We start from the raw sequence: 24948 nt of genomic DNA, 5'->3' as shown, positions 1-24948 counted from the left end.
TTGGGCTGCTTTGTGACTAATATATGGAATGAGGCTCTTAGATCTTGAGTTTTAGTAAGCCAACTTGAATGAATCAGCGTAGCCGCTCATATTTGCCACCAAAGTCTTAAGATTCTACATGGCTGCTAAAAACTCAGCTATCACTATTTCTATCTGCGACAGGCTCTCTCTCCACAAATTTTGCTTTGGTAGAACAAGACTTTTTTTTTTCCACTTCTGTCGCAACACCTAAGGGCCGTGTTCTCAGATGATTCCTCATCCGGACGCCGGTTACGCCACCTTATTTTCAAGGATACGCCTGGTATGAAATGATGCGCATACTTTTAGGCTGCAGTGTACAACCTACCAGGAGCTCAAATCGGTCGCTGCTTTTTGAATAAAGCCTAGATGAAAAAGGAACAAGTGTTTCATTCTTTCTCATTATTTTTTTTCTTTGAGAAATAAGAAAAATGCCAAAAAGCTTACGATCCATCTTGGGCGATTCCAATCGAGTGAGAAAGCCCAGCAGGCCTAGCCCTGTGAGACAAAGCACTGCTACTGCACCCAAAACTTCATCTCAGTCTCCTCGGAAGGGCAAGAAACCGGCGCCGAAAAGAGACCTGGAAGCCGAATTCCAAGAGAAACTTTCGGATGTCGGCATAGCCAAGATACTCGAGGAGGAGTTGACCCTGAGAGATGTGGTCCAAGCGATGAGATACATCCGGGGGAAGATGTTCACGCCTGTACCGCCTACGGGATTCAAGTCTACGCGGACGACCGAGCTTCTCAACTACAGGCTGAGCACGCCGCCCATCGTTACGATTGGCCACCTGAACGCCATTCTGACATCTCCATCAAAGGTGGAGCGAGAAGTCGTCGAACTCTCCAGAAGCGGAGTGCTCCGGAAAGTGAGGGTCGAGAGACGAGGCGGCACGGGAGAGGCCCTCATCGAGTCGTCGGACCTAGAGGCTATGATTCGAAACACGGGAATGTCTGACGATTCTAAGCATGAATTTCTGAAGTTTCTGAAGGAAAATCCCACGGCACAGACACTTCCGAGGGGCGCTATCCAGCACAGCCGCATAGATGAACTTGTGAGAGCTGGATTCATGACGAGTTCGCTGCAGGCGGCTCCGGGGACTACACTCCACGTTCGCCCAGAGGACCGCACGACCTTGACGTCGATCCATCACGTATCCCGCTTTGCTTCCGGCACGGTATCAGCAGTGGGGGGCCAGAATGCGATTCATCTAGCTGGCGGAGGTGGCGGCGCACCGACTCTCACGGGCTCGCCAGTGTCATCCTCCGGAGCCTCTGACTTCCGCATTGCGGTGCCGGGGCACGGACGGTATCTGAAGCTGGCAGAGGGAGCGGTCGATTGGCTCCGAGAGATGCTCGACAAGACGAAATGGGGCGAGGCCCCGGAGAACTGGTTCAAGGAGCGGTTCGAAGGGGGAGGACTGTACGGGACGCGGTGGAAGGACTTTTGGGGCGTGGAGTGGGAGTGGGTGCTGGGACAAGCGGTTGGGCTGGGGATCGTGGAGGTATTTGAGACGGGGAGCGTGGGTAGAGGACTGAGGGCGCTGGGAGGGTGAGAATTTTGAAGCATGTGGCGTTTATTAGATTATGGCTTTTGGTGTACAAAGCACAGTACTTGTTGTATACAAGCAACGATTGCCGAGATCGGGCTGAATTGGATGATGGGATATAAAGTACCTGGTATCATGGGAAGAGGAGGATTTGCCGAGATGTGTCTTGGTGTCGTGCTTAGACGACGAGGCCTGAGACTTGCATGAACCCGTATGCTCGGGAGTGGATCGTTGAATGTCCATAGAATGGGGTTATTAGATAGACGAAGGCGTGTCATGTCCGTCGCCTTGCATCTTTTAATTATGATTTATTACCGCTGGCTCCCTTGCTTGAGGAAATTCGCTTATGGCGTTGAGCTGGGAGAGAAGCATTAGCTTGGCGGGATGCAACGTCAAGACACACATGTACCTTTTGAACAAGCAGCTATTGGTATCACTTATGATACAAGATAATCTATCTTACACTTGGGTATCAAACAATAGGATTAGTAACACCAATAGGAATAGTATCCGGAACGGAAACCTCAAACGCCAGCCAAATAAACATCTATACCATATCGCTGCTTGCTTCTGTCAGGGTCTGCTCTTGTAAGCCGTGCTTTATGCTAAAGTGATGATCAAACAATGGCTCCATGATCAGCCTTTGGGTGACATGTGCCATCCGGGCCCTGGCCCGTGCATGACAAAAACAGCGGAGTCGTTATTAGTGCGGAGGCGGCGGGCTTTTCGTGGCGATGGTGTGTGCTTCCACTATTATGTAGGATGTGCTGATGCGATTTGCTACTAAAGCTAATAGAAACATGCATACGGTATACATGTAGCAGGCATGCGTGGTGATAATTGCCTGAGCGACGAGAGAGCATTGACCAGGGGTTCACTTTAATTTGTGTAATGTCTACTAATAAAGCGCGATCGTATCGTTGAAAGCCCGTCTTAATACGCACTCTATCTTTAGGTGGGCATGAATGATTAATTCCCCGGCCATGGCAAAATGTCACCCTAGGCGGGAATGACGGTTTCAAGTTTAAAGTAGCAACACAAGGTACGTTTATAGAACATGGCGAAGAAAGATGGACGTTGAAAAGGTGGTTAACACGTCGTATCCGCACGTGTAACTGGGGCTGAAGCAACTACTAACAGGCAACGCCGTGTGTGCTGCCGAGCTTGATATGTTAGCTCGTGTGACTGATCACAGGCCTGCAGGCAACGCCAGAGGAACGCGTCGTTGGAATCTGGCTCTGAACCGCGACCAACAGGGCTAAGAAGAAGGCAGAGAAGAGCCCGCTTGGGTGTGCCCGTCGGCCCTTGGCGAAGTTGCACGCGTATGGTAGGCGGCCGGGGCTAATTCACATCCTGGGGCCGCGATGTTGGTAACTGCTAGCTCTGACTTGGCCCGCGATGACGCTCAACTCATCTTTGTTGATGAGAAAGAAAGTTGATACTGGCTTCATGAAATAGTAGATGCAGTAGAGACAGTATGTACTGTATGTCCGTGTAGTCGGAGTCACAATGGATGGAGACCAAACGCGTGATGGGCTTTTCCTCTTCTCGTGATGCTAATTTATGAACAGCTCGAAATGCATCCAAAGTAGTAAAGGCCGCGAGCTAACAGTCACCGAGGCCCATATTAAAAATTTAACCCTTGAAGTCATCGATGGAGCCCTTTTCACTGCATCCAGATGTCGTACTGCGGACGCATATGCTAATGCAGCCAATTGCCGGAGGCCTTGCAGATTGGCGCCTGCATGACTCGAACCTATTCACATCATCACGTCGTAGACAAAAAGCTCTAGGCCTTTGAGCTGCACACACACAAACCTAGTGTGAGAACTTGATATGCAGGTACAAAGTATGTTCCAGACGGAACGTGGCCTCTTGGAGACTGGAGCAGGGTATACAGCGTTGTTGGTCGATACGACATTTTGCTCAATTTCCCTTTCCGACCCCTCGCAAGTCGCCGTCCTTGTGAAGGCCGCCAATCTTTTTCGCCAGATGGCTGCCAATCTCTTCCTCTTCGACGCTAAAGAAAATCTCCAGGGGGCTAAAAAGGGAACTTACACTGCTTTAGCATAGTTCCGGGATTCTCCAAGCTTTGTCCCCTGATTTTCTGAGCGTTTTTCTCGGGGAGTCGGGGATCGCGAAGCCAGGCTTTAGAAATCGGGCTGCCTGCGGCTTTGGACCGTTGAAGGGGTCAAGTTGGTAGGAGAGAGAAGACATTGGCTGAGGGAGAGGAGATGGAAAGGAAGGATTGATATCTTGTATTATGTGATATCGATAAGAAGCGATAAGGAAATGATGGAATGCTAATCTCATACTATTTAATGTCTTGGTACCTGTATCAGGGAAGGTAGAAAAGAGAAAAAGAGCGACGTAACGTGAGAAAGAAAGATAGTGCTGTGAATGCCGAGTGGTCCGTGTCCGTATTAACGAATTAAGCTGCAGCAGGATAGCTTCGTGTGGAGAGGCCTGGCGGGTGATGGCGTCTTCCCCAGTGAGCAGCGCATTCAATTTGATGAGGCCGCTGTAAAATTTGGTCAGTGGGCGAATACCTGCCTTTGAACACTAGTAGGCCGAGCCTCGCGCTGAACTTTCTATAGCTACAGCGGGGTAGCATATGCTGTGCTTCCGCTGCAGCTCGCCCTGCAGCAGAGCTCTGTTCACTGGGACTGCTGGACGGCGACATGAACGCACCGGCCGACCTCGATGTTCCAGTGGCTGACAGGGACCCCTGAGCCGGCTGGAGCGCTAGAGGCTTAGCGTATGGTGGCGCCACGAGCCAGGGCGGCGCCCAGGGGCCAATCGTCGCGCTAGCACGGGCTGCAAGCTCTCTGCAAGCCCAGTTTTTGCCGGCTGAAGAGGCAGCTCGATTACGAACAAAGTGTTGCTCCTGGGAGCTACTCTGTACTACCGAGTTACTTACCCACTGCACTGGGCCAACCGTGCGGCACCGACCTGGAGCTTGTTGCTGGGAGACCCCCAAGGATCGCTGAGGTTGGGGCCAGCATGTGCATACGAAATTACGGCAAATCACTGAAATACGGTCCTTTAGCAGATGCTACTCGCTGCCATCACATTTCATCACAGCCATCCCGTGGGGCCCCTGCGAGGTCATTTCGCGCTCTCTCGACTGTGTACAGTATACGTAGTTTATGTGCTCCATATATGCGCAGCAAACTAAGGTGTGCTCTACTGTGCAGTGCTTTCATGCGGCCGTACATGCATATGTGCCTGTATGTATGTACTTACTCTGTGACCTATCAATAGCTTAGACAGGTTTCTCAAGAGTCCTGTCTTTCGCAAAACTCCACACTCTCTTTTTTTCGCCCGCTGGAATCCCACTCCGTTCATTTTGCCTTTATTGCCTTCTCTTACACCGTTCTTTGTTTCTTTTCGCTTCCTCCTTCTCGGCATTGCGACGTCAGCATCGCCAGAGCAGCGGGTCTAGTCTTGAATCGATCTTTGCTGCGTCCTGCCCCGAAGCCTTCCCTGCAATCGCCCTTGTCGGCGCCCCCATTCCCGTGACTTGCATCTTGTTGCGCGCAAATCGCCCTTCGACTAGTATAGACGACGGCGCCCACGATCGCAATTCAATAAGCCCTCTAGCCGCTTATTATTCATATATCCTCTTTTTTCTCTTCTTCATTATCTTCCGAGCTAGATCTCGCCTCGGAACTCGTCCCCGAGCCCGTGGTTCAAATTCTGCAACAATCTTGATTTGACCGTTGCCACCCCCGGCGGTACTTTGTCGGCAGGTCCATCTGTCATATTATTAGCATTACCCAAAAGGAAAAAAAAGGAAATCCACCGCTTTTCTGTTGGCCACCAAGCGACGACGAGAAACCCTCGTCCTAAATCACCCTACCTTTTCTTTTTCTCTCCTCTTTCATTTCTCTTGTGGCGGATCTTGTTCAGCGTTGTCGGCGTATCTTTGGCTGGGATTTGAGACCCAGTTGCTCCGCACCGTCTTATTCGCTTCACAAAGACTTCTCCAGACATTCTCGTGAGAGATAGCGGTATGCCCCCCTCTATCGTGGATGCCTCTCGACCCGACCCCTATACCCAACGATACACCAACTCAGCTCGCCTTGTGGGCTGTAACAATCGACAAAGATGGACATGCTACTCGTCACGGGCAGCGTTGCTAATGTGATCGTATTACCAGGTACCGCTGTTTTCGCCTCTGATATTGAGTAATTTACTCTGCCCCCGTCCGCTGGGTCATTTCGACCCCATTATCTTGCAGCCAGCTTGCCCAAGCATTCGATAGCGCAACATTCCTTCGATTCGACGACACTTGATCCAACGCATCTTGCCGTTCATGGACGGCCGGAGGTTCTGAGAGCGAGCACAAAGCACTACGCACAGGCCGTTGACGCACCCGCGAGCATTACTCATAGCCGACACCACATATTGTTCCGCATCGGCAAAAAAACATGGCGACCGCTCTTCCGCGCCCTCGCCCCTCGATGGGCCCCGACACCTCTCTTCCCACTCTTTCTGTGCCCAAAGGTCGCAAAGGCACAGCAGCCATCCCCAGTCCACCAAAGTCCCCCAATGCGCCTCGCAGTGGCTTGCGAGCACCCTCTTCATCATCTCCCGCTCCCCCCAACAATAGCACCCAGGCTGCCGCTGCAGCTACCAAAAGCCTCCGAAAAACAGTCAGCATCAACTCCTTTCCAAAGCCTCCCAAAGGCGACAACCGACTCGGCAACAGCATGCCGTCCAGTCCGCTGGCTGGCGGTCGCCCTACGCGAAAACCGAAATCGGCTAGGGACTCTGCAGCAAGTAGTAATACTCCCACGCCCACACCGAGTCTGTTAAACGGGAGTGCCGAAGGAAAATTCGTTAGCAGTGTCCGTATGTCTGATGGTGTGCTGAGCGCATCATCCCCTCCCCACAGCCGAAGCTCTTCTGCCCAGGGCTCTTATTCCACATCAGCGACAACGTATGAGGACTCAGCCGACGCGTCCGGTAGCAACTCTGAAAAACGATCATCCGGCGCAGAAGCAAAGGGCAACGTTATCGTCAGCGTCCGTGTGCGACCTGATCAAACAAATGATAATCACACCGATGGAGAATGGATGGTTGATGGCCGGAGGGCTCTCATCGCATATAGGGGAAAAGAAGGGGGTGATTATTACTACGGTATGTGATATTTCCCAGCCTCCAGAATCTCATTATCAAAAATGATAAGATGTATTGACTTATTCTGCAGACAATGTTTTCACTACTCATGACAATAACGCTCGCGTTTACGATCATCTCGCCAAGCGGCTTGTTCGAAGAGTGATGGAGGGTTACCACGGTACGGTGTTTGCTTATGGCCAGACTGGTACCGGTAAAACATTTTCAATGCAAGGAACAGCATCATCGCCCGGTGTTATCCCACTGGCGATTACGGATATCTTTTCTTACATTCGCGAAACGCCCTCCCGCGAGTTCTTGTTGAGAGTGAGCTATCTTGAGATTTATAACGAAAAAATTCAGGACTTGTTGAGCATGGCCTCATCCAACGGCGCCGCTCCACAAGAGGAGATTAAGCTGCGAGAAGACAGCAAACGCGGTGTATACGCTACTCCTTTAAAAGAGGAGATTGTTCAGAGTCCTACGCAGCTCCTTCGAGTGATAGCTCGAGGTGATCAGGCCCGTCGAACGGCCAGCACGCAGTTCAACGCCCGAAGTTCTCGAAGTCACGCCGTGGTTCAGATTATCGTTGAAAGTCGAGAGCGTGTGCCCAGTGGCGGAAAAGATGGCGATACCAAGCGATCAGGTGTCTTGCCTGGAGGTGTCCGAGTTTCTACCCTGAGCTTGATCGATCTTGCCGGTTCGGAAAAGGCTGCAGAGTCAAAGGAGCGAAGACAAGAGGGTGCACATATCAACAAGAGTTTACTCACTCTCGGAACAGTCATTGCAAAGCTCAGCGAGTGGAAGGATAAGGGCGGCGACAAAGAAGGAAAACATCTGCCTTACCGAGACAGCAAACTGACGCGTCTGCTCCAAGGAGCTCTTTCTGGTAATTCTCTAGTCAGTATTCTTTGTACGGCTGCACTTGGTGCTACTGGAAGCGCGGCAACTACAGCAAATCATACCATCGAGACCTTGAACACTCTCAAATTCGCTTCCCGTGCAAAGAATAGCATTGTCAGCCATGCTAAGAAGGCTGAAGAAGCGCTGGGGCAGGGTGGTGATGGTGGTGCCCGAGTGCTCTTGGAGCGATATCGAATGGAGATCCAGGAATTAAAGCAGCAATTGGAGGCTCAAGCTACCCAGAAGACCGACGAGAAGAACGACGAGGAGTTCAAGGAGCTGGTTGAGAAAGACCGGGTTCAGGAGCAAGAGATGGCCGAGCGACATGAAGAACAAATGTTGGAAATGCAGCTTGCAAGGACAGCATTGAAAGAGCGAATCGAGCACCTAAACCGCCTGATTCTCAGTTCTAAGTCGGCGGGTGTTAACTCGAATGGCACCATGAGCGCCCTGGCTCGGTATTCGCAGATCTCCCTGGCGCCGGTATCTGCTCGATCCTCAGTAGCACTCTCTATTAGATCACCTTTGGAGCGGACAGCATCTGTGGCATCTACTTCTACCATTGGACGACGATCAAGCTACGGGCCAAAGATAATACCAGGCGAAGCCGATATTATTGACGCGGAGGAAGACAGTGTCGGTGAGAATGGGGATGGAATGGCTTCTCTGACAGCACAAAACCGAGCATTACAGGCCGATCTAGCGGACAAAAACCGATATATTTCGACGCTTGAGAAACGACTACTCCAAGCCCGCCGGGCCAGCTCCTCTCGGACATCATCCGGTTTCTCAGTACCCACCAAGGGCATCATGGTGGGCGAAGATCACAGCGTGGCTGCCTTGTTGAAAGAGAAAGACACGGAGATTGCCGATCTGCGGGCCAGGCTGGATGACAAAGATCGCATGCTGGCCGCATTGAGAAGCGCAGCTCGCTCGCGAGACAATGCTGATTCGATAACGGAACCGCGATCCCCCCATTCACAAGACGGCATGCGAACTGGTCTTCCATGGAGTCCTGCAATATCCATAAAGGAAAGGAGAAGAACGAAGAGTATTGATGAGATGAACAATATGCTTGAAGAAATGATTCAAGACCGAGTCGAAACTGGCCAAATCATTAGAGGCAATCGCGGGAGTGTACGATTGGCACCTAGCCACCGGTTGGAATCACTAGGGGAGCCACCAAGCGTGCTGCCTCCATTGCGACGCATTCCGACACCTATTGGAGAGCACAGCGATGCTATTGAAGCAGCATCATAGTGACCTGTAAGCGAAGGAAAAAAGATTAGAGGAATATGGCCGAGGGCCAAGGGACTGGTTTCTATCAGTGTGATGTGATGAGAATCTTTTTGTTACAAATTTTTGTGGGGCAAGGAGTTGAGGCACGGGAGCATATCTTTCTTGCTTTGTTTATTTTTTCTTTTTTTTCTATGTTATACCCGAATTTTTGAGATTGTTTCTTGGTTGCGGCGCTACAAGAAGGGGCAACACGAGTGGAGGGGTTTCTTGTTTGATTCATATGCAGGATTCCGAGTCGCTTACAGGTTTCTTTTTGTGGATTGGACCAGAGGTTCATTGCTGGTGGCAGAGTACAAAATACCCCCCTTTTATACGCGATGTGCGTCCCGACGATGTTTTATAGCGGCAGAAGAGGCCGCAGAATGTAAAGGCAGAGGGAGAAGGTGCTGGATTCGAGATCTGGTTCGACTCTTCTGCCTGAGAAGATTGTTTTTTTATTTTGCATTTGGGCTAGTATATGACTTCAAAATGGGTAAAGGAAAAACCTGGGGTGTGGGCTAGCATTGCACTTTTCTTCTTCTTTCTTCTTCCTTCTCCTTCTCTGTCATATCTTTTATCTCTTCTCTGTCACTCTCTGTCTCTATTTATTTTTGCTTGCTTGCTTTAGCGGAGATAGTAATTATATGCCAAGCGCAAGCTATGATTTAAAAAGAACAAATGTTATGATATCGGTATTCTAATCTCGAGTCCTTGTCTAGATCTGAGTGATGGTGAGTATGCTTGCTAAGGCTGAATTATAAGAAGGCAGCTGAGTAGTATAGGTTTATGTAAGGTTAAGCAAATGATATCGCACAAAGTCTAAATAGTAATGACGTACTGTAGAAATCTTATCAGGGTTACATACAAGGTAATAATAGATCTATATATGTAAGTGTTCTATCTAGGAAGGTTGCTTAGTAGTCTTACTAGTAGTTGATCCTATTGGATAGCATCTATATCAAGGGAATGAGGTCAGATTTAAAAAGAAGTGGATTACAATCACTAGTGATGTTTAGATGCAGATTACAAAGGGGACCTGCCAATTACAGTTTCGTATTGGCAATCTCAGTGTGGCGTTCCTGCACACATCATGGAGATTAAATGGGCCGATGGCGGGCTTCAGATAGATTACACTAGAACCCTTTTTTTTTCTGCTTCTCTATTTGTTTAGCTTGTGGCGTGAAAGGGACGAGCCGAGGCTGGCTGCTTAATTTGACAAAGGTTGATGGGTGGGTATAGAGAAGAGGAATCTTTGTGTGGCTGAGGGTTAGAGGTTGCAGAAGTAATATCGAAAAAGCGGAAAAGGAAAGTCGGGAAGAAAGGAAGAGCCGAAGAGCTGATGGGTTGAGAGGTTTTTTTTGCTAGTTGTTCATGTTGGTAAGGAGAGTGATATAGATTGTTGGTGGTTTAAAATTGACTAGGGAGGAAGGGAAGCTTGGAGGACATATCCATCTCATCTACAAGTAACCTAAGTGAGAATGTGAATAGTTGAGGTTAACTTTTCCTCTTCTCTGTAAGCACTGAACAATAGGTGGTCACATGTTGCTGCTCTTGGCACAGCTCTTTTCCAAATCAGCCGAGCATATCTTCTTCTCTTTTGCTCCCTGTCGTGTAAGGGTCGCAGACTGAGAGGACAGGACAACCTTTCCAAACTAGGGTGGATCGGGCAAGGATCCGGAAATGGGCGCGATCCAATTGATGGTGGAGGAGGGTTTGACGGGGCTAGAAATCTGAAACGCGCTAGGGGCAAGCTTTTGATGCTGGCTAATAGGGATGGATGAATGATTTGCCTTCAGCCAACGTACATGCGTAATCAGGCGCGTACGAGTAAGAAAAAGGCATGTAAGAGTCAGGCAGACTGCATCTAGTGCAGGCAGAATACGATGCTGCACCGGCAATTTTCGTTTTGTTTCCTGCATCTGGGTGTTTTTTTTGCTTATTTTAGTCGCTCGCTACCTATACAATTCATGTGTTTCAAGATCGGTATCTTATAGCGTGTGGTACGTTATCACGGCAGTCCGCGGGTAGCACTGCTAAAGCACACCCCGGTCACCTACAGCGACTATCACCATTTCTTTTTTTCCCAGCTTCATCCTGCCAAGCCCAGTTTCTTATAAGCGCTGTCAGAATCAGAGCGGAGGCCGCATTGTGGACGATGGTGCTAGATGGGGACTTTTGGACTGAATCTTAAATTATTCCATCTCGGCCATGTGTGTGTGACGTACTTGTCTCCATTTTGATGGCCCGTGGATCGGGAATTGGAACACCGGTTGAAGTTGAGGGCTGACTGGATGGGCGATGTGATACAGCGGGATGGCATCACTTTGCCTCTCCCTCTCTAGCATGTTTATGCATGGTATCCCCTTATATATGTATAGAGATTTAATCTGACACGAACTGTCCCTCTATTCTCTGACTGCGCTGTCCCGTCAGTCTGTTTCATTCCACCCAGCAGGTCGGACGACTTTTGTTTTAGAAACGGCCTGGTGGCTTGATATGCCCCAGCATTCTCTTGCCTGCCGCGTTAGGAAGCTCTCAATGTAATACTGCTAGCAGCACCTTTTGATCCTCCCTTTTCTCTATATTTCATCCTTTCCGCGCCTCTTATTGGCCAGGGATCATCAGAGACAATGACATCAAGTCCCCGCAGGCTAAAAACAAAGTCATCCAGGGACCCTGTCAAGCAAGCCAGTCAGAGAGACCGGACGTCCGAAGAGGCAGAAACGAGCAGCTCAACTGCACAATATCGGCCCTGCGTGTTTGACCAGCCGCCTTGCAGTTCGGAAACTTTGTTAGTCTGGTTCTAGCTCTTTGTTCTTTTGAATATGGCGGCCAAAAGAACAAAGCCGATGCTACTTTACCAGCTGCCCCGTCCATACAAACGTCCCACTGAAAGCCGCTCAACTAATAAAGTACCTGCTCAGACAGGCCTTCTCTCGTGGCGTTGGCATTTTTTCCCCTTCCATTATCTCCCTCATCACCTTTTTTCCTTTCTCTTAATTGGCGTTGACGCCAATCATTTCCGAATCTTTTTCTCCCTTCCGTCACATTCTGAGCCCTTGTGTTTCTTCTTTCTCGCTTCTCATACCGCTTCGGGTGGCACTGGGCGGGATCGTCGTGGCCCTTGGAGAAGCCGTGATAGGAGCATTAAGAAGAAGTGTAAAAAAAAGTCACACGCCCAACCTCGGAACTTAGTTTTATCAATTTCTCTTCTTTCCCCCATGATGATCGGCGGTGTTTACTAGGGGGGCTGCTCATCCTTTTTCTTCTACTTCTTCTTCGTGCTTGGTTGCCCGCATGTGGGGTGCAAAGTTTATTGCAAAAGACGAGAGATCGCCGGCTTGTGACTAGAAAGAGGTCGGTAGTTGGGGAAGTTGGTTGGCCGTCTTTGCCGCTATTTGCATATAACATTCTATTACTTCTCTTCTGCTTCTTTTCCCCTTTTTGGTCTTCTTCTTCTTCTTCTTCTTTTCTCAGGCATCTTGAACCGTCTTTGACGCTGGACACATTCCTTTGCTGGATGAGAACCGGTGGCGTCTACTCCGTATAGGAGACATCGATCACTACTCCTTTCACCTTTCTTTCACTCCCTTTCTATTTGATCGATCTTTTCTTTCTTTTTTCTTTCTATTTATTTATTTCATATTGATGCATTCATTGTTTTTCATTTCTTGTACGGTGAGATTTCGCTGAACAAACGTCACCATGGTTCCTCCGTTGGATCTCTCATCGACCCAACCCAAGGTCATGATTGCGCCTCCAAGGCTCAATCTTCGACGCAATGCTTCATACAACAATTATGACAAGGCACCTCTTTCATCAACTTCGGCTCGATTCAACTTCAATCACCTTCTCTTCTCCCCTCCTCCGTCGCCCAGTCTCCCTCTGCTGGTGCCACGACCAAGGAAAAATTCACACACCAAGGCCCTGATCGCTCGACCAAGCCGAGTCTTGCGGTATATGCTTTACTTTATTACACTTTTAACGACACTTTACCTTGCTCGCCTTGCATTCCGAAATAAAGAGGCCATCATAGCGAAATGGCCTCATTTTACAACCGACGACTTCGAAATGATTGGCGAGGATGCCTTACCGGATTTCCCAACTCCCATAGTTGTCAGCCACAGTCACTCTCAGTCAAAGTGGACTGTCTCTATTCCACACCATCATGATTTCCCTCTAAGCGTTGAGGAATACGCTGGCATGGGAAGCAAATGCCGAGAAGTCTCAACTCACACAAGAGAGCTCCGAGGCAAAGCTCCACTGTCTGATGAAGACAAGTTGAACTATGACGCTGTGGATGAGTACTTTGTTGACGTATACGAGGCGGAGTTGTATGGGCTTTTACCTCCAGTTGCACGTGGAAACAAGGCTCAAAAGACAGGCAACTTTGTGGGCGTGGACTGGGAAACTATGGCCGGATTGCCTATCTGCCAGTCCTCAGTCACATATGTTCTAGAAAGCTCAGACGCTGGGATGGGCACTGCTGTAATGGGCATGTGGATGCTTTACGGCCTGGCCAAGCAAGACGGCCGAGCCTTTTTCATTGACGACTCTCGTTGGGCCTATGGCAAATATACCGACATATTCCAAGCACCACCGGTGCCTGATTGCCGGCCACCTCCCCGACACAGAATGCTCCCTTGTCCGGCACAAGCGAAACATCTTGTTGTCACTGGCACAACGCTGAAGGACGTTTTCCCGGCTTTGATGGCTAAATATCATCGGGCAGCGGGATCTGATAATAATCTACGAGATCTTATGGGGCTTGCAAGAACCGGCTACCAAACACTCTTTAGGCTCAATAAGGATGATCAAGAGTACGCCCGCAATCGCATACAGGATCTGAGAAAACAGGCCATGGCCAAGGATATGACTACTCCACACATGCCCATCGTCGGGCTGCACGTTCGACGTGGTGATTCACACCCTATTGAGTATCAATATCGCAATACCTACGTTCCATCCGAAGTTTTCCTTGGCAAGGCTCAGGAGTTGGTAGAAGCATATTATAGCACTGCCGAGGGCCAACCGACATCTATGAATCAGTCCATCACCCTTATTGCCTCTGATGATCCTGATGTCTACAAGCAGCCTGAATACTCTGACGCTCTATATGCTCAGGCGCGTATCCGCTTGCAATCCAAAGAAGCCACCAAGCGAGAAGACGTCAACCCACATGTACTTCACCGTTTCAAGGATGAAACCTTGGGATGGGAAGGCGGGTTTTTTGCCCCCGTGTTTTGGAATCTCGGGTTTGATAGGAAGCACAACGGCCACGCCAATGGAGCGTCTGTGGGGCGGATAGAACCGCCTTCCGAACAGACGGTTCAACTGCGCAGCTACATGGGCAGGGCGTATATGCTGGACCTGGCAGTTCTGGCGGGAGCAAGTGATAGGATAGTATGCACCGTCAGTTCGATGGGCTGCAAGATATTAGGCGTGATGATGGGATGGGAACATGGTATTGAGGCTGGCGGTTGGACCAACGTTGATGGCAATTATCCATGGGCATGGATGAATTAACCACAATGGAGGCTGACTTTTAGTTTCTTGGCAAAAAGAAAAAAAGAAACCAATGTAAAAATAAAAGGGGACATTAGTGCGTTTGTTTACTGGACTGGGGTGGTTGGGCATTACATGGCGTTAACAGGTTACGATTTGATGAAGCGGACATTAACTATCTTTTATTTTCATTTTATACCATTCACTTGGTGCTCTACGGAGTATACTTTCGTTGTAAAAATATTAAAAATGGCATTGGCTCTATAAAAATACTTTTTGCATAGATTTTTTCATGTGAACTGAATCTCATATAAAACCACTTTCCTCGTATTAGGTATTCTGCAACTACTTATATCAACTGAGAGCCTCACTTTTCATATTGGCACCAATATGCAAATCAGTTGACCAAACTCTTAATTAACTAAGAACTAACAGAAAAATTACAATTCTTTTTCTTATTATTTTAAATTGACAATAGGGTTATTTTGTGACAATACGTGTACACAGCTCATTGTACTTACATCTCCTTAGATATTTTATAGTGCAAGATGCCGCTATTGAATAGCGCGTTGAGTGCCCCACAATTCTCTGCGAGGCTACTGCCTGCGCGGCTGCTTCCGCGACAGCTTTGGCAATTGAACCTTGTGAACTTTCTGTTCTTATTTTGTCATCAATCCAGCATCTGCGATTCTCCTTTTCTCCTACACTTCGCCATCGCCATCGCTATACAAGACATCGATATCGACCCTATATCCTCCGCGAAAGCTATACATTTCAGCCCACAATCATGTCAGCGCCCAGCCCCGGGCGCGATGGCTTCTCCACGCCTGCACCGCCTCCAAAGCCGCGGCTCAAGCTCAACGTGAGCCGTTCTTCATCCTTCATTAACGACGCTGGAACGCCAAATGGAGCAACGCCCTCATCTGCAAACGCGCCGCTGGTGACTCCTGGCGAGGGTCCGCGCAAGCTGAAGCTCAAAATCAGCTCCTCACAACCGCCGACGCCTGCCGGAGGACCAGTAGTCAAAGATGGGCTACCGAAGAGTGCAATCAAGGAAAAAGAAGCCAAGAAGGATAAAGAAAAGGATAATGGACTACCGCCGGTGGTAACGACGAAAGCGGGCCGACAGGCGAAACCGAGTCAGAAGCTCATCGAAAGCAAGAAGCGCTCGCTTAGCGACGACGAAGACGAGGCGCCGTTGCGTGGATCGACGACTGGGACGGCAAGCCATGGTGTGCCTCCAGCAACAAAGATCAAGATTAAGCCTATTGTCAAGGTCGGAGCCGGTGGAGGTGGTGCAGCGAAGATCAGGAGAGGATCCAAGGCTGGGCTTACTCAATTGGTGCTCAAGCCTCGTGGCCGTCCACCTGTACACCCCCCTGGAGATGGTTACGATTCCGAAGCCAGCGACAATGAGGTTGATCCGGCCATTGAAGAGCAGTTTGTACTACGCATGATGCCTGGAGAACATGCCGATTATGTCCGCTGGTGCTTGGAAAATGGCAAGATCGGATTGCCCAAGTCAGCGGGAGGAGCAGATATCCACATCAAATTCTTTGAAGAAGACACTCGACGTGGTTTTATCGTGGTCAAAGGCCAGTGCTATGCGGCTGTCATGGTCGACCTACCCACCATCACAGAGTCTATGAAGACGTGGGATCGCAAGTCATTAATGAAGTCGGCGGACATTTGTCAGATGCTGCTTGTCTACCAAGCCGTTAAGACCGAAGAGGAAGCAAGACACGCGCCCCTGCCTAGTATCATTGACTCAAGCTTTAAATGGCCGCACGGCCTGACGCCGCCAATGCACGACTGTGTAAACCGACGATTTGCCAAGACCATCTCCCGGAAAGAAATCGAGGATAAGGAAGCAGAAGTCGAACGGCTGCTTCTCGAGGATGCCAAGTGTGCCTCCACGAAATGGGAATGGATTGATGAGCGTGATGGTGCTGAGGAAGACGGGGAGGAAGACGCTGAGGGCGAGATGGACGATACCTTGGGCTACTTTGATCAATCACATGTATCAATGGGCGTTGAAGAGGACAACGATTTTGATCTTGAAGCCGACCTGGAGGCAGCGTTTGCCGATGAGCTCATGGCTGAGACTCCTGCTACCGCTATGGATACTCAAACACCTGCTGCACTGGTTGGAACTCCTGCTACGACGGCAGCCCTCCAGCAGAGCATCGAGGCCAGCGAGTCTGATGAGGACGACGACGATGATGATGACGACGACGATGACGATGATCTTGATGAAGATCAACGTGCCCAGCGTGATGAGGAACAAGGTGTCAAAGACATCATTAACGATCTCAAGAAGCAGCTCGCCGCCCGTGTGGCTGACTTTGAGAGAACGCAGAACAAGATTCTCAGGACCCGTCTGGAGAACCAGATCAAGCAGCTCAAGTCGGAAATTGAGCTCAAGCAGTCTTCTATTGGTATTGAGGCGGATGATTAAGGGATTGATCGTTTGCCTTGACTAGAATACTTACGTTATAATCACTTATCGTTGTCTATGGCTTGACATGTCGAATCAGATAGATGGACTACTCATCGTTTTCACATTTTTTAAGCAAACCGAGAAGGAGAGCTTCTTAGGTTTTTTTTTCTTTTTGCTGAATTTTTTGCCATACCCCTGGCATGGAGTTTTATGGGATTGCGAAAAAGGGAGGGAACAAATTTGGGTGGGCGAACGGTATTGGCGTTGTCTTCTCTTTTCTTCTTTTCTTTTGCTTAATGATTTTTCTCTCTCGATATGAGATACTATGAACGCACACAAAGAGAGGGGGGCAATTATGATTTGGTATAGCTTCTAGAATGCACTTTTTTGGAGGCTATGTGCCTATCATCGTTTTAAATAAATAAACCACTTTCAGATTTATAGGAACGAATTTCTCTCCAGTATGAAAGAAGAATGACTTTCCGCCTTTTTTATAATGAGGTTATTGAAACTGGGCTGCAATGGCTATAGTATTGCTTGCTTAGCTGTTTCTTTTTCTTCGGCTGAAGCAAACCAAGAGCTTTATATGTTCTTGCTTTTTTGCTCTTTTTCTACAGAACATGATAAATATATGCTAAATACCAAATAATAAATGCACGGTACCAACTGTTACAAAGGTACTTAAACCATACAGCCAAGCTTGAAAAGCTGTCGTTATACTCACAGCAAATGATTCACCAGCCCAACCTGTGACACACACTGCAGTGATCAGTAGATGGGTAGCCAGCTGAGGACCCAGGGCTGCCAGGGTGTTTCGAGAATACCATACGTAGCCGTCTATTTGCATTAGAGCAACGATCCACAGATCTCCCATCGAGATTAAAAACGACAGCATTTGTAATCTGTCCGCCGAGGGCAAAGAGCATGCGCAAAAGTAGGACCCAGAGGTGACCACGACAACGAGTGAGGCTACCTCCCTGAGGACCTTCTGCCTACTCCAGCGTGTAGGTTCCCTCTGGAAAGGTGTATCGACAACTTTTAGAAAATTTGGATTGAGCAACAGCTCTACAACTTCGATAAGATTCTTACCCATCAGGAGCAATCGCAAGTCCAGTAGCTTTCCTTCAGTTAAAAACACAAATAGCATTGTAAGGAGGACGTGCAACACTCGGGCAGTCTGTCGTACAATGTAATTGTGTGCGCGTTGATAGCCTTGTCGTGATGACCGTATAGCAGAAATCAATGGGAGCAAGCCATGAATCGCATTTGTGCAGACAATCTCAGAAGCTGACCGCGTTCCATCTGCTGCTCCTGGTATTGCTATGCCAATGTCGGCCTTCCGTAAAGCAGGTATATGTGATGTTTTTACTTCCTGTGATAGCTACTCGATGACCACTGTCCTGAAGTATCGCTAAAATTATTTCCCTATGCTTGATATTCAGCTCGGTGTACACACCAGCCTCGTTGATATGTGTCGCGAGGTTATCATTTTGGCTCAGTTGTAAGTTGTCAATCATGTCGGCGCGAAGTAGAGAAGCTTCAATTCCAGCAACTCGAGCAGACCTTTCGACCAAGGCTTCATCCCAACCTGACATCACCTTCACACGGACTCCAAGCTCAGCAGCTTGTTTGAGAGCCGATCTTGTGCTTTGTCTGGACGGCGCGAAGAAAGGAAGAGCTCCCAGCAACTTCCAAGTTCCTCCTTCTTGTCGCTGGGCAAGACCAAGTGAGCTCAAGCCTTGGTCTCGAAATGTTTTGACGGCTTGTTTTAGTTCTTCGCCGCAATTTTGATGATCAGCCGGCGCAGACTTTCGACAAAGCTCGAATATGGCATATGGATGTCCACTTGCGAAGAAGAGCCTTGTGCCATCTGTCGCCTCAACGATACACTGGTTATACCACCGTCCTGCGTTGTAGTCCATGTCTTGGCTGTCAATGATCCTGTATTGATCTCGCCTGACTTTAGTTTGAGGAAATTGCCTCAACGTCCTCGATATGGCACGACAAAGGGCATCGTGATTGTTTTTCTGAATAATACTTAAGCTGGCAGCTAAGATGATAGCCTCTGGATCGCAAGAGACGCAGTACGGATTCACTAGTATATATCGATTCTCGGTAATGATGCCGCCATTGTCGACGCAGATAGTGTCGATACCAGCCAATGCATCTAAAACTTCGTTGTTTTGGGGAACACACCCAGTTTTTGATATTCCAGCTGAGGCTGTTGCCCTGATGGTTAAGATGGTCGAATGCGAAAAGAATCTACCTGCAATGAGAGCCATGTCCGCCGTTATACTTAAGATCTCGGCCCATGATTTGATAAGTGAAATAGAAGTTTGCCACAGCAAGCCAGGAAGCGCAAGGATGACAAGCAAGACGATACCGATCAACCGCACGACAGCCAAATACTCTCCGTTGGAGACAAGCTCTTTATGACTTTTGGGACTGCCATTTTCTCCTTGGATAAGATTGGCAATGTCTCCAATAAATGTTTTCGACCCAGTGTGCTCGACTTGGAGAAAGGCCTCGCCAATGGCTACACTGGTTCCCCAATGGCATCTATCTCTTTCATTTTTCGATATGGGCCTCGCTTTTCCGGTTATCAGGCTTTGATCTACTTCAAGTAGATCATTGCATGCAACCACGATGCCATCAGCAGGTATCGTCAGCCCTTCTGAAACGTGCACAATGTCACCAGGCACAAGATTCTTCATTGAGACCTCCTGAAGTTTGCCATTTCTAAGCGTGATAGTTGGCCACGATGTATCCGGACATAGACTCTCAATCACTTTGCCGGCACTCCACGTCTGGGTAGCAGGAGTAGTAAACATGAGTAGCCAAAGCAGGCATATTGGTCCAACGTGCCGCCATTCGTGCAAAGTTAGAGCGAGTATGGCTCCAGCAATAATAAAAATTTGGGTCGGACTAGAACTGAATTCCAAAGCCCACACGCCCCAATCAAGGCCCAGCCATATTTGGTTCGGGCCATGAGTCTCTCGGCGAGCAGAAACCTCATCGCTGCTCAATCCTGTCCCGACGTCGGTATCGGGCAATTCTGCCGGTGTATGAACGGGGCATTTCGAGGATTTATCAGAGCAATTGCATGTCTGGCTAGGACTCTCTTGAGCAACCACGCCTCTATAAAACTTGGGCATACCGACAAGTGAGTATCTGCGCAACACTTGATAAAGAAGCGGACCAAGAATGAGCAGAGCTGTTGCGAGCAGAAATGGATCGTGTGGAATTTTCTGCTTCGCCAAGAGCAACCACGACCTGTGGGTCACGTCATGGATGTGATAATATGGGTAGTAGATGAGAAGTATCACCTGGAGGGGCCATGCAACCAGCTTTAAGAGCAATTTCACCGCATCGTAGTACGGCATTTTGAGAACAATCCGTGAACCCAAGTAAGACCCCAGTAGAAAGGCTTTTCCACGAATTAATAGCGACAGTCAATCACGAGCAACGCTTTGTTATATTGCTGCTATAGTAGTGAGCAGCCGGTCTTAAAAAACGATAAGAGAGAGATGGACGTTATCGAACGCGACAAAACCGAGCTTTACATACCGACTTAGATAAATACTATCCGCGTTCGTGAAGGAAGAATGAGGTACTTTTTTTTTTTTTGAAGGGCTGTGAAAAGAAATCGTAGAGAAGGAGGGGAAGAGAGGAAGGAGGGCGAAGCATGTCCCAGGCGAGGCTACAGATTGGCTGGCTATATTGAGTCCATTCTTCCAAAAGAGGGGTTGTAGGCTCTGTGTTACCTCAAGCAGCATCCAATAACCTCCAGTCTACAAGTCAAGCATCATGATTTAAAGCTATCAACTCTGTCTCCCTTGGGAATCGATATCTACTTGCCAGATGCTTATCGAGTGACGTGTTGTAACAAGCCAAAAGACTGAATCTCGATGGCAGCTCCCGTGATAAGCGACGAACAGTGGCAGTTGGCACATCGTGAGTTGGATACCGTTTTGAAACAGGCTCGTTAGGAAGATCAAGATTTAGAGCCGCCCTCTTCCTGCTCCTTGTGTCTGGCTCTTGTTCGCCTCATCAGAGCCCCCCGACCAAAGAGGGTTGAAATTCTACTTGATGTTAACAGGGAACATAACAAATGTCAAAATCATGCGGTGGTATTACCTCCACACGAGATCACTGCCGACTATAAAATTCTCCTGGTAAAATCAGCCGGCCAAAGCTTTGTGTTCATGCACCATGATTCCGGTGGCCGCAATACTGAAACTTCGCCGAGCTTTGGAGTACCTTGGGAACCGTTACTGCTCAAAAAATCTCAAGATATCCATTGCAACAGACATCGTTCTCCTATCTTACCACGCCTGATTGACCGAGAATGGATTGATATGAAACTTCTCAAGGAGTGGTATTCTACATGCGTCAATTTCCATGCCCCCACATGCGTTAATGGAGAGCTCGAGATTGATCAATCGTTTCCGAAATTGCTGCTTGTTGATACAAAAAAAAAGTGTTTGGTCCAAATGGAACGGAGCTGCCGGTATATTGCGCTGAGCTACTGTTGGGGCAACCCAAATTTCTTCCTTACGACAACAAGTAACATGAGGGAGCTCTTTCAGTCTCAAGCATTTGAACAGAAGCATATCCAGCTACCCAAGACTACCAAACAGGCGATTGCTCTGACCTCAGCCCTTGGTGAGCAGTATCTATGGGTAGATGCTTTGTGCATTGTTCAAGACGGCCCCGATAAACTTGATCAGCTCAATGCCATGGCGAGCCTCTATGCTAATTCGATCCTCACGATCGTTGCTGGGGAGGGTGGACATGCTGATGCAGGCTTTCGAGGTCTGCATGGAATCTCCGAACCTCGTTGCGTCGAGCAGAAAATTGCGCCTCTATCGTCGAATGAATACCTCGTCAGACCCTCGTAGAAGCATATTCGGGATGACTCATTGCTACATCTGTGGTCAAGTCGGGCCTGGACATTTCAAGAGGCCATGTTCCCACACAGACTTTTGTACTTTGCCAATGGCACAGTACGTTGGTGTTGTAAGACGACACGATGGAGTGAAGAGTCTGATGCTGCGGACTGTGTGAGTACTTATGCTGGCGTTGAACAGAACCAGCTTCGTACGCTGTCACCGCAGCTGGAAGCGCATAAGTTGCCGGTGCTTGGAGAATACGAAGCTTTGATAAATAACTACAACACTAGGAAATTCACGTATGATGAAGATGCGTTGATTGCGTTTGCCGGTGTAGCAACAAGATTGGCTGAGAAGTTCAATGGGGGATTGATTTCAGGCCTGCCGGAAATGTTCTTCGACTTGTGCTTACTCTGGCGTCCATTAAGGAGAGCAGGTAATGCTTCCAGGAGGCGACCAAAGAGACTCTCTAATGGTCCAGTGTATCTACCCAGCTGGTCCTGGGCAGGATGGGAGACAGAAGTTACCTGGCCCTACACTTGGAATTTTACTCTGGACTTTGCTGGCCCAACGCCGATGATGCTGAAGAATATACAACCTTTTTTTCGAATTCAGCCGTCCTATATCTCCGCGGATGGATCTACAGTACCAATTAATGCTCTTTGGGTCGATGAGGCAGTTGAAATGATGAAACAGAAGTCTCTCCCAGGCTGGAAGTCTCATTCCATCGATGATGAGGTTCTACAGGAATGGGGCTTGGCGTCTGATGAGGTTACCTTCCAGAACCTTTCAGAACAGAGCACTATCCGGTTTTGTTTTCCAGTTTCTCTAAGCACATCTGTGATCCCTGCTCGTAACGCCAATCTTCTCAGTTTTCGAAGCATGTCTGGCCATTTCAAACTTGGGGAGACGCGGAGTTCTATAACTCGCATCCACACAATAAATGCCAGACCTGCGGGCACATTGTGGCAGCATGATGACAATGACTCTGACTTTATCCGCGCTACCACGGGATCGATGGAAAGTCGCCCCTCTATCGAGCCCATCGCCATCCTTGGCTGCACAACACTGAGGGAAAGTGATTTCATGTGGGGAATGCCGGACATATCCGTCCTCGCAGATTTCAATGCCCTTAGCGCGCTGCCTAGAACAGAAGATGTCTACAATGTAATGTGGATCGCTTGGGATGACAATGGAATTGTGTTTAGAAAAGGTACTAGAGTTATTCTGCGGGAAATTTGGGAGCAAGAGGCCGTTGATTGGGTTAATGTCAGGCTTGGTTGAATAGGCGAGCATACCGCTATGTGAACACTTGACATCATGATATATAAGATCCGAAAGGGGTTGTCTAATCTATAAAGATTCTAACTTGTCTGCTTTTTTTCTTAAAGAAATAACTTGAACAGAAGATTGATATTGGAGTAAAGCGTTTTAGAAACTGGATCTACTCATTATAGGGTGTCAAAGAGACCTTGCATTTTATCGAATAGAAAAGTAATATTTGCCATTGCGTAATGGGAGCTTTGGCCGGCTATAGCTTCAGGAGGCGCCACTATCACTCTCGTGCATGTCGGCCCTTTACCTGATATTCAAAACTCTCGTTCCGAATTCAACATCTATATTAAGTGAACGGACCCCCATTATCCATCCCTCAGAAGGATGACGGTTTTCGCCATTTACAATGGCACGAAGCTGTGTGCCAAGCTTCGGCATTGCATTTCTCTTCACTGAGAGTGCTTTTACAAAAGGATGACACAGAATTCGCCAATGATGAAACGCTCCAAACGCAACAAAAGATCTCTTTGGGATATGATAATAGTTCTTGGAACCAGCGTTCTTGAGAGCTCCTCTGAGACGTAGAATAGCTCATCACTGAATCGTATCCCTGGTTGAACGATGTAATCAAGTGCTCTTCTGCCGCTGGTAGATAGTTGAATCAAATTGCCTTGTCGTATTCATCGATCGATTCCGATTCGTGCACATATAGCGGATTGGGCCAGTGGAAATAAAAAAAAGCTTGGAAGTGCTACATACATGTACCTACATACGCCATAGACCTTAGAGCAGATTGAAAAGTGAAAGCAACAAAGACGCCGAACCTTCATTGTGATGCCCCTTTCTTCCAAACCAAATGCAAGCTGCTGAAGACCAGACATCTCCCACAGCTCTCCGCTCTGCGTGTCTGTACATGTAGTCAGCAACAAAGTTCATACATGACATCATGTAGAAAACATACTTCTGAACTCGGAGCAGGGCTTCGCCCTTGAAACTCAAAAGCGGAGTCATCGGTCGGTCGTGGAGGCGTCTGGCTGTTGGGAAGCTGGCTGTTGGGAGAAAACCCAAAACATGTTCTTTTTTCCTTTTGTCAGCCCTCGCTAATGTCACGAGTCGGCTGGTAGGGTGCGGCGTCAAGGAAACTCCGAAGAGAAAGCATGAACCCGACCCCCTCTCACCCCTTTCATCCCTCAGAAGGATGACGTTTGTCGTCAAGAGCATGGCAAGAAGCTATTTTGTCATGCTTCGGCTCTGATTTAATCTTCACTGGGACCCCGGGGGATCATTTCAGGGGTCCCTACCTGGAAGCCTGTCAATGATGAGAATCCCCTCCAAACGCGACGAAGATCCTCGCAGGATCTGATGACGGCCCTTGGAGCCAGCGTACTGGAGAGTTGCTCTGAGACGGATAGCCACTCGTTGAATAGACACTGCATACGCAAATGTGTCAAGATGGCATTTGGTTGCGACAGCATGAAAGGTCATCGTTTCATCCAAGCGGCAGTGAAGACGTTGACTGAAAAAAAATAACAAATGGCATGGGCGAATGTGCAGAGCGTTGAGAAGAAACTGACAAGATTGATGGAAAGGAGACGAAGAAGATCGGAGGTGCAGCTTTGATGGTTTTTATCTCAGCATCTCCAGCTACAACTTCCTGTCGCGGTTCGTCTGCTGTCGGTCCGAACGCAAGAGCGGTTGGAGTCGCATGATACAGTTGAGTGTCAACCCACCATGTCCACCTTACAGATTTATGTTTTGACAAATAACCCGACAGGAGCTGTGATATCAACTTCCTTGGTAGTGTACGATGCTCGGATTTGGACGACAGTGACCAACGATGGGAATAGATGGGATTTTCTTTCCTGCTGCCGGTGACACCATTTCTGGAGGAGTTGGGGAGGGAAAGGGCTCTTTTATTCTATAATAATATGTCCAACGGGTCTGGGAAAGTGTTGTTGTGAAC

General features: G+C 48.5%; 7 protein-coding genes across 7 annotated transcripts; 6 read left to right on the top strand and 1 right to left on the bottom strand.

Annotated features, from left to right (window-relative positions):
- Position 1: 1 nt before the first annotated feature.
- On the top strand, positions 2–1744 carry GGI43DRAFT_320610 (serine-threonine protein kinase 19-domain-containing protein). Its single transcript, XM_083201846.1, has one exon. The coding sequence runs from the start codon at positions 450–452 to the stop codon at positions 1572–1574; it is 1125 nt and encodes a 374-aa protein (XP_083062981.1). The 5' UTR covers positions 2–449; the 3' UTR covers positions 1575–1744.
- A 4257-nt stretch (positions 1745–6001) lies between these two features.
- GGI43DRAFT_382107 (kinesin motor domain-containing protein) lies at positions 6002–8855 on the top strand (the record flags this gene model as incomplete). The annotated part of the gene is made up of 2 exons (XM_083203210.1): positions 6002–6713; positions 6784–8855. The coding sequence occupies 2 exons, from the start codon at positions 6002–6004 to the stop codon at positions 8853–8855; spliced, it is 2784 nt and encodes a 927-aa protein (XP_083062980.1).
- Positions 8856–12348: 3493 nt separating this feature from the next.
- GGI43DRAFT_320585 (uncharacterized protein) lies at positions 12349–14483 on the top strand. The gene has a single exon (XM_083201845.1). It carries the CDS (start codon positions 12579–12581, stop codon positions 14397–14399), a length of 1821 nt encoding a protein of 606 aa, XP_083062979.1. The 5' UTR covers positions 12349–12578; the 3' UTR covers positions 14400–14483.
- Positions 14484–15165: 682 nt separating this feature from the next.
- Positions 15166–16836, top strand: GGI43DRAFT_421781 (TAFII55 protein conserved region-domain-containing protein; the record flags this gene model as incomplete). Its single annotated transcript, XM_083208010.1, has 2 exons — positions 15166–15610; positions 15671–16836. The coding sequence occupies 2 exons, from the start codon at positions 15166–15168 to the stop codon at positions 16834–16836; spliced, it is 1611 nt and encodes a 536-aa protein (XP_083062978.1).
- Positions 16837–17921: 1085 nt separating this feature from the next.
- On the bottom strand, positions 17922–20460 carry GGI43DRAFT_320570 (E1-E2 ATPase domain-containing protein). The gene has a single exon (XM_083201844.1). The coding sequence runs from the start codon at positions 20199–20201 to the stop codon at positions 18099–18101; it is 2103 nt and encodes a 700-aa protein (XP_083062977.1). The 5' UTR covers positions 20202–20460; the 3' UTR covers positions 17922–18098.
- A 413-nt stretch (positions 20461–20873) lies between these two features.
- On the top strand, positions 20874–21719 carry GGI43DRAFT_432922 (HET domain-containing protein; the record flags this gene model as incomplete). Its single annotated transcript, XM_083209665.1, has 1 exon — positions 20874–21719. A coding segment is annotated over one exon (846 nt), but the record flags the coding sequence as incomplete, so codon positions are not given.
- Positions 21609–23345, top strand: GGI43DRAFT_320568 (uncharacterized protein). The gene has a single exon (XM_083201843.1). It carries the CDS (start codon positions 21786–21788, stop codon positions 22992–22994), a length of 1209 nt encoding a protein of 402 aa, XP_083062975.1. The 5' UTR covers positions 21609–21785; the 3' UTR covers positions 22995–23345.
- The last annotated feature ends 1603 nt before the right edge of the window (positions 23346–24948 follow it).

The sequence above is a fragment of the Trichoderma evansii genome (assembly GCF_050947405.1).
Source record: "Trichoderma evansii strain SZMC 28006 chromosome Unknown GGI43scaffold_5, whole genome shotgun sequence".
Classification (NCBI taxonomy): domain Eukaryota; kingdom Fungi; phylum Ascomycota; class Sordariomycetes; order Hypocreales; family Hypocreaceae; genus Trichoderma; species Trichoderma evansii.
This window is presented reverse-complemented; position numbering and strand designations above follow the sequence as displayed.

Coding starts and splice junctions, on each gene's coding strand:
- GGI43DRAFT_320610 (XM_083201846.1), top strand. CDS start 450: ATGCCAAAAAGCTTACGATCCATCTTGGGCGATTCCAATCGAGTGAGA.
- GGI43DRAFT_320585 (XM_083201845.1), top strand. CDS start 12,579: ATGGTTCCTCCGTTGGATCTCTCATCGACCCAACCCAAGGTCATGATT.
- GGI43DRAFT_320570 (XM_083201844.1), bottom strand. CDS start 20,201: ATGCCGTACTACGATGCGGTGAAATTGCTCTTAAAGCTGGTTGCATGG.
- GGI43DRAFT_320568 (XM_083201843.1), top strand. CDS start 21,786: ATGTTCCCACACAGACTTTTGTACTTTGCCAATGGCACAGTACGTTGG.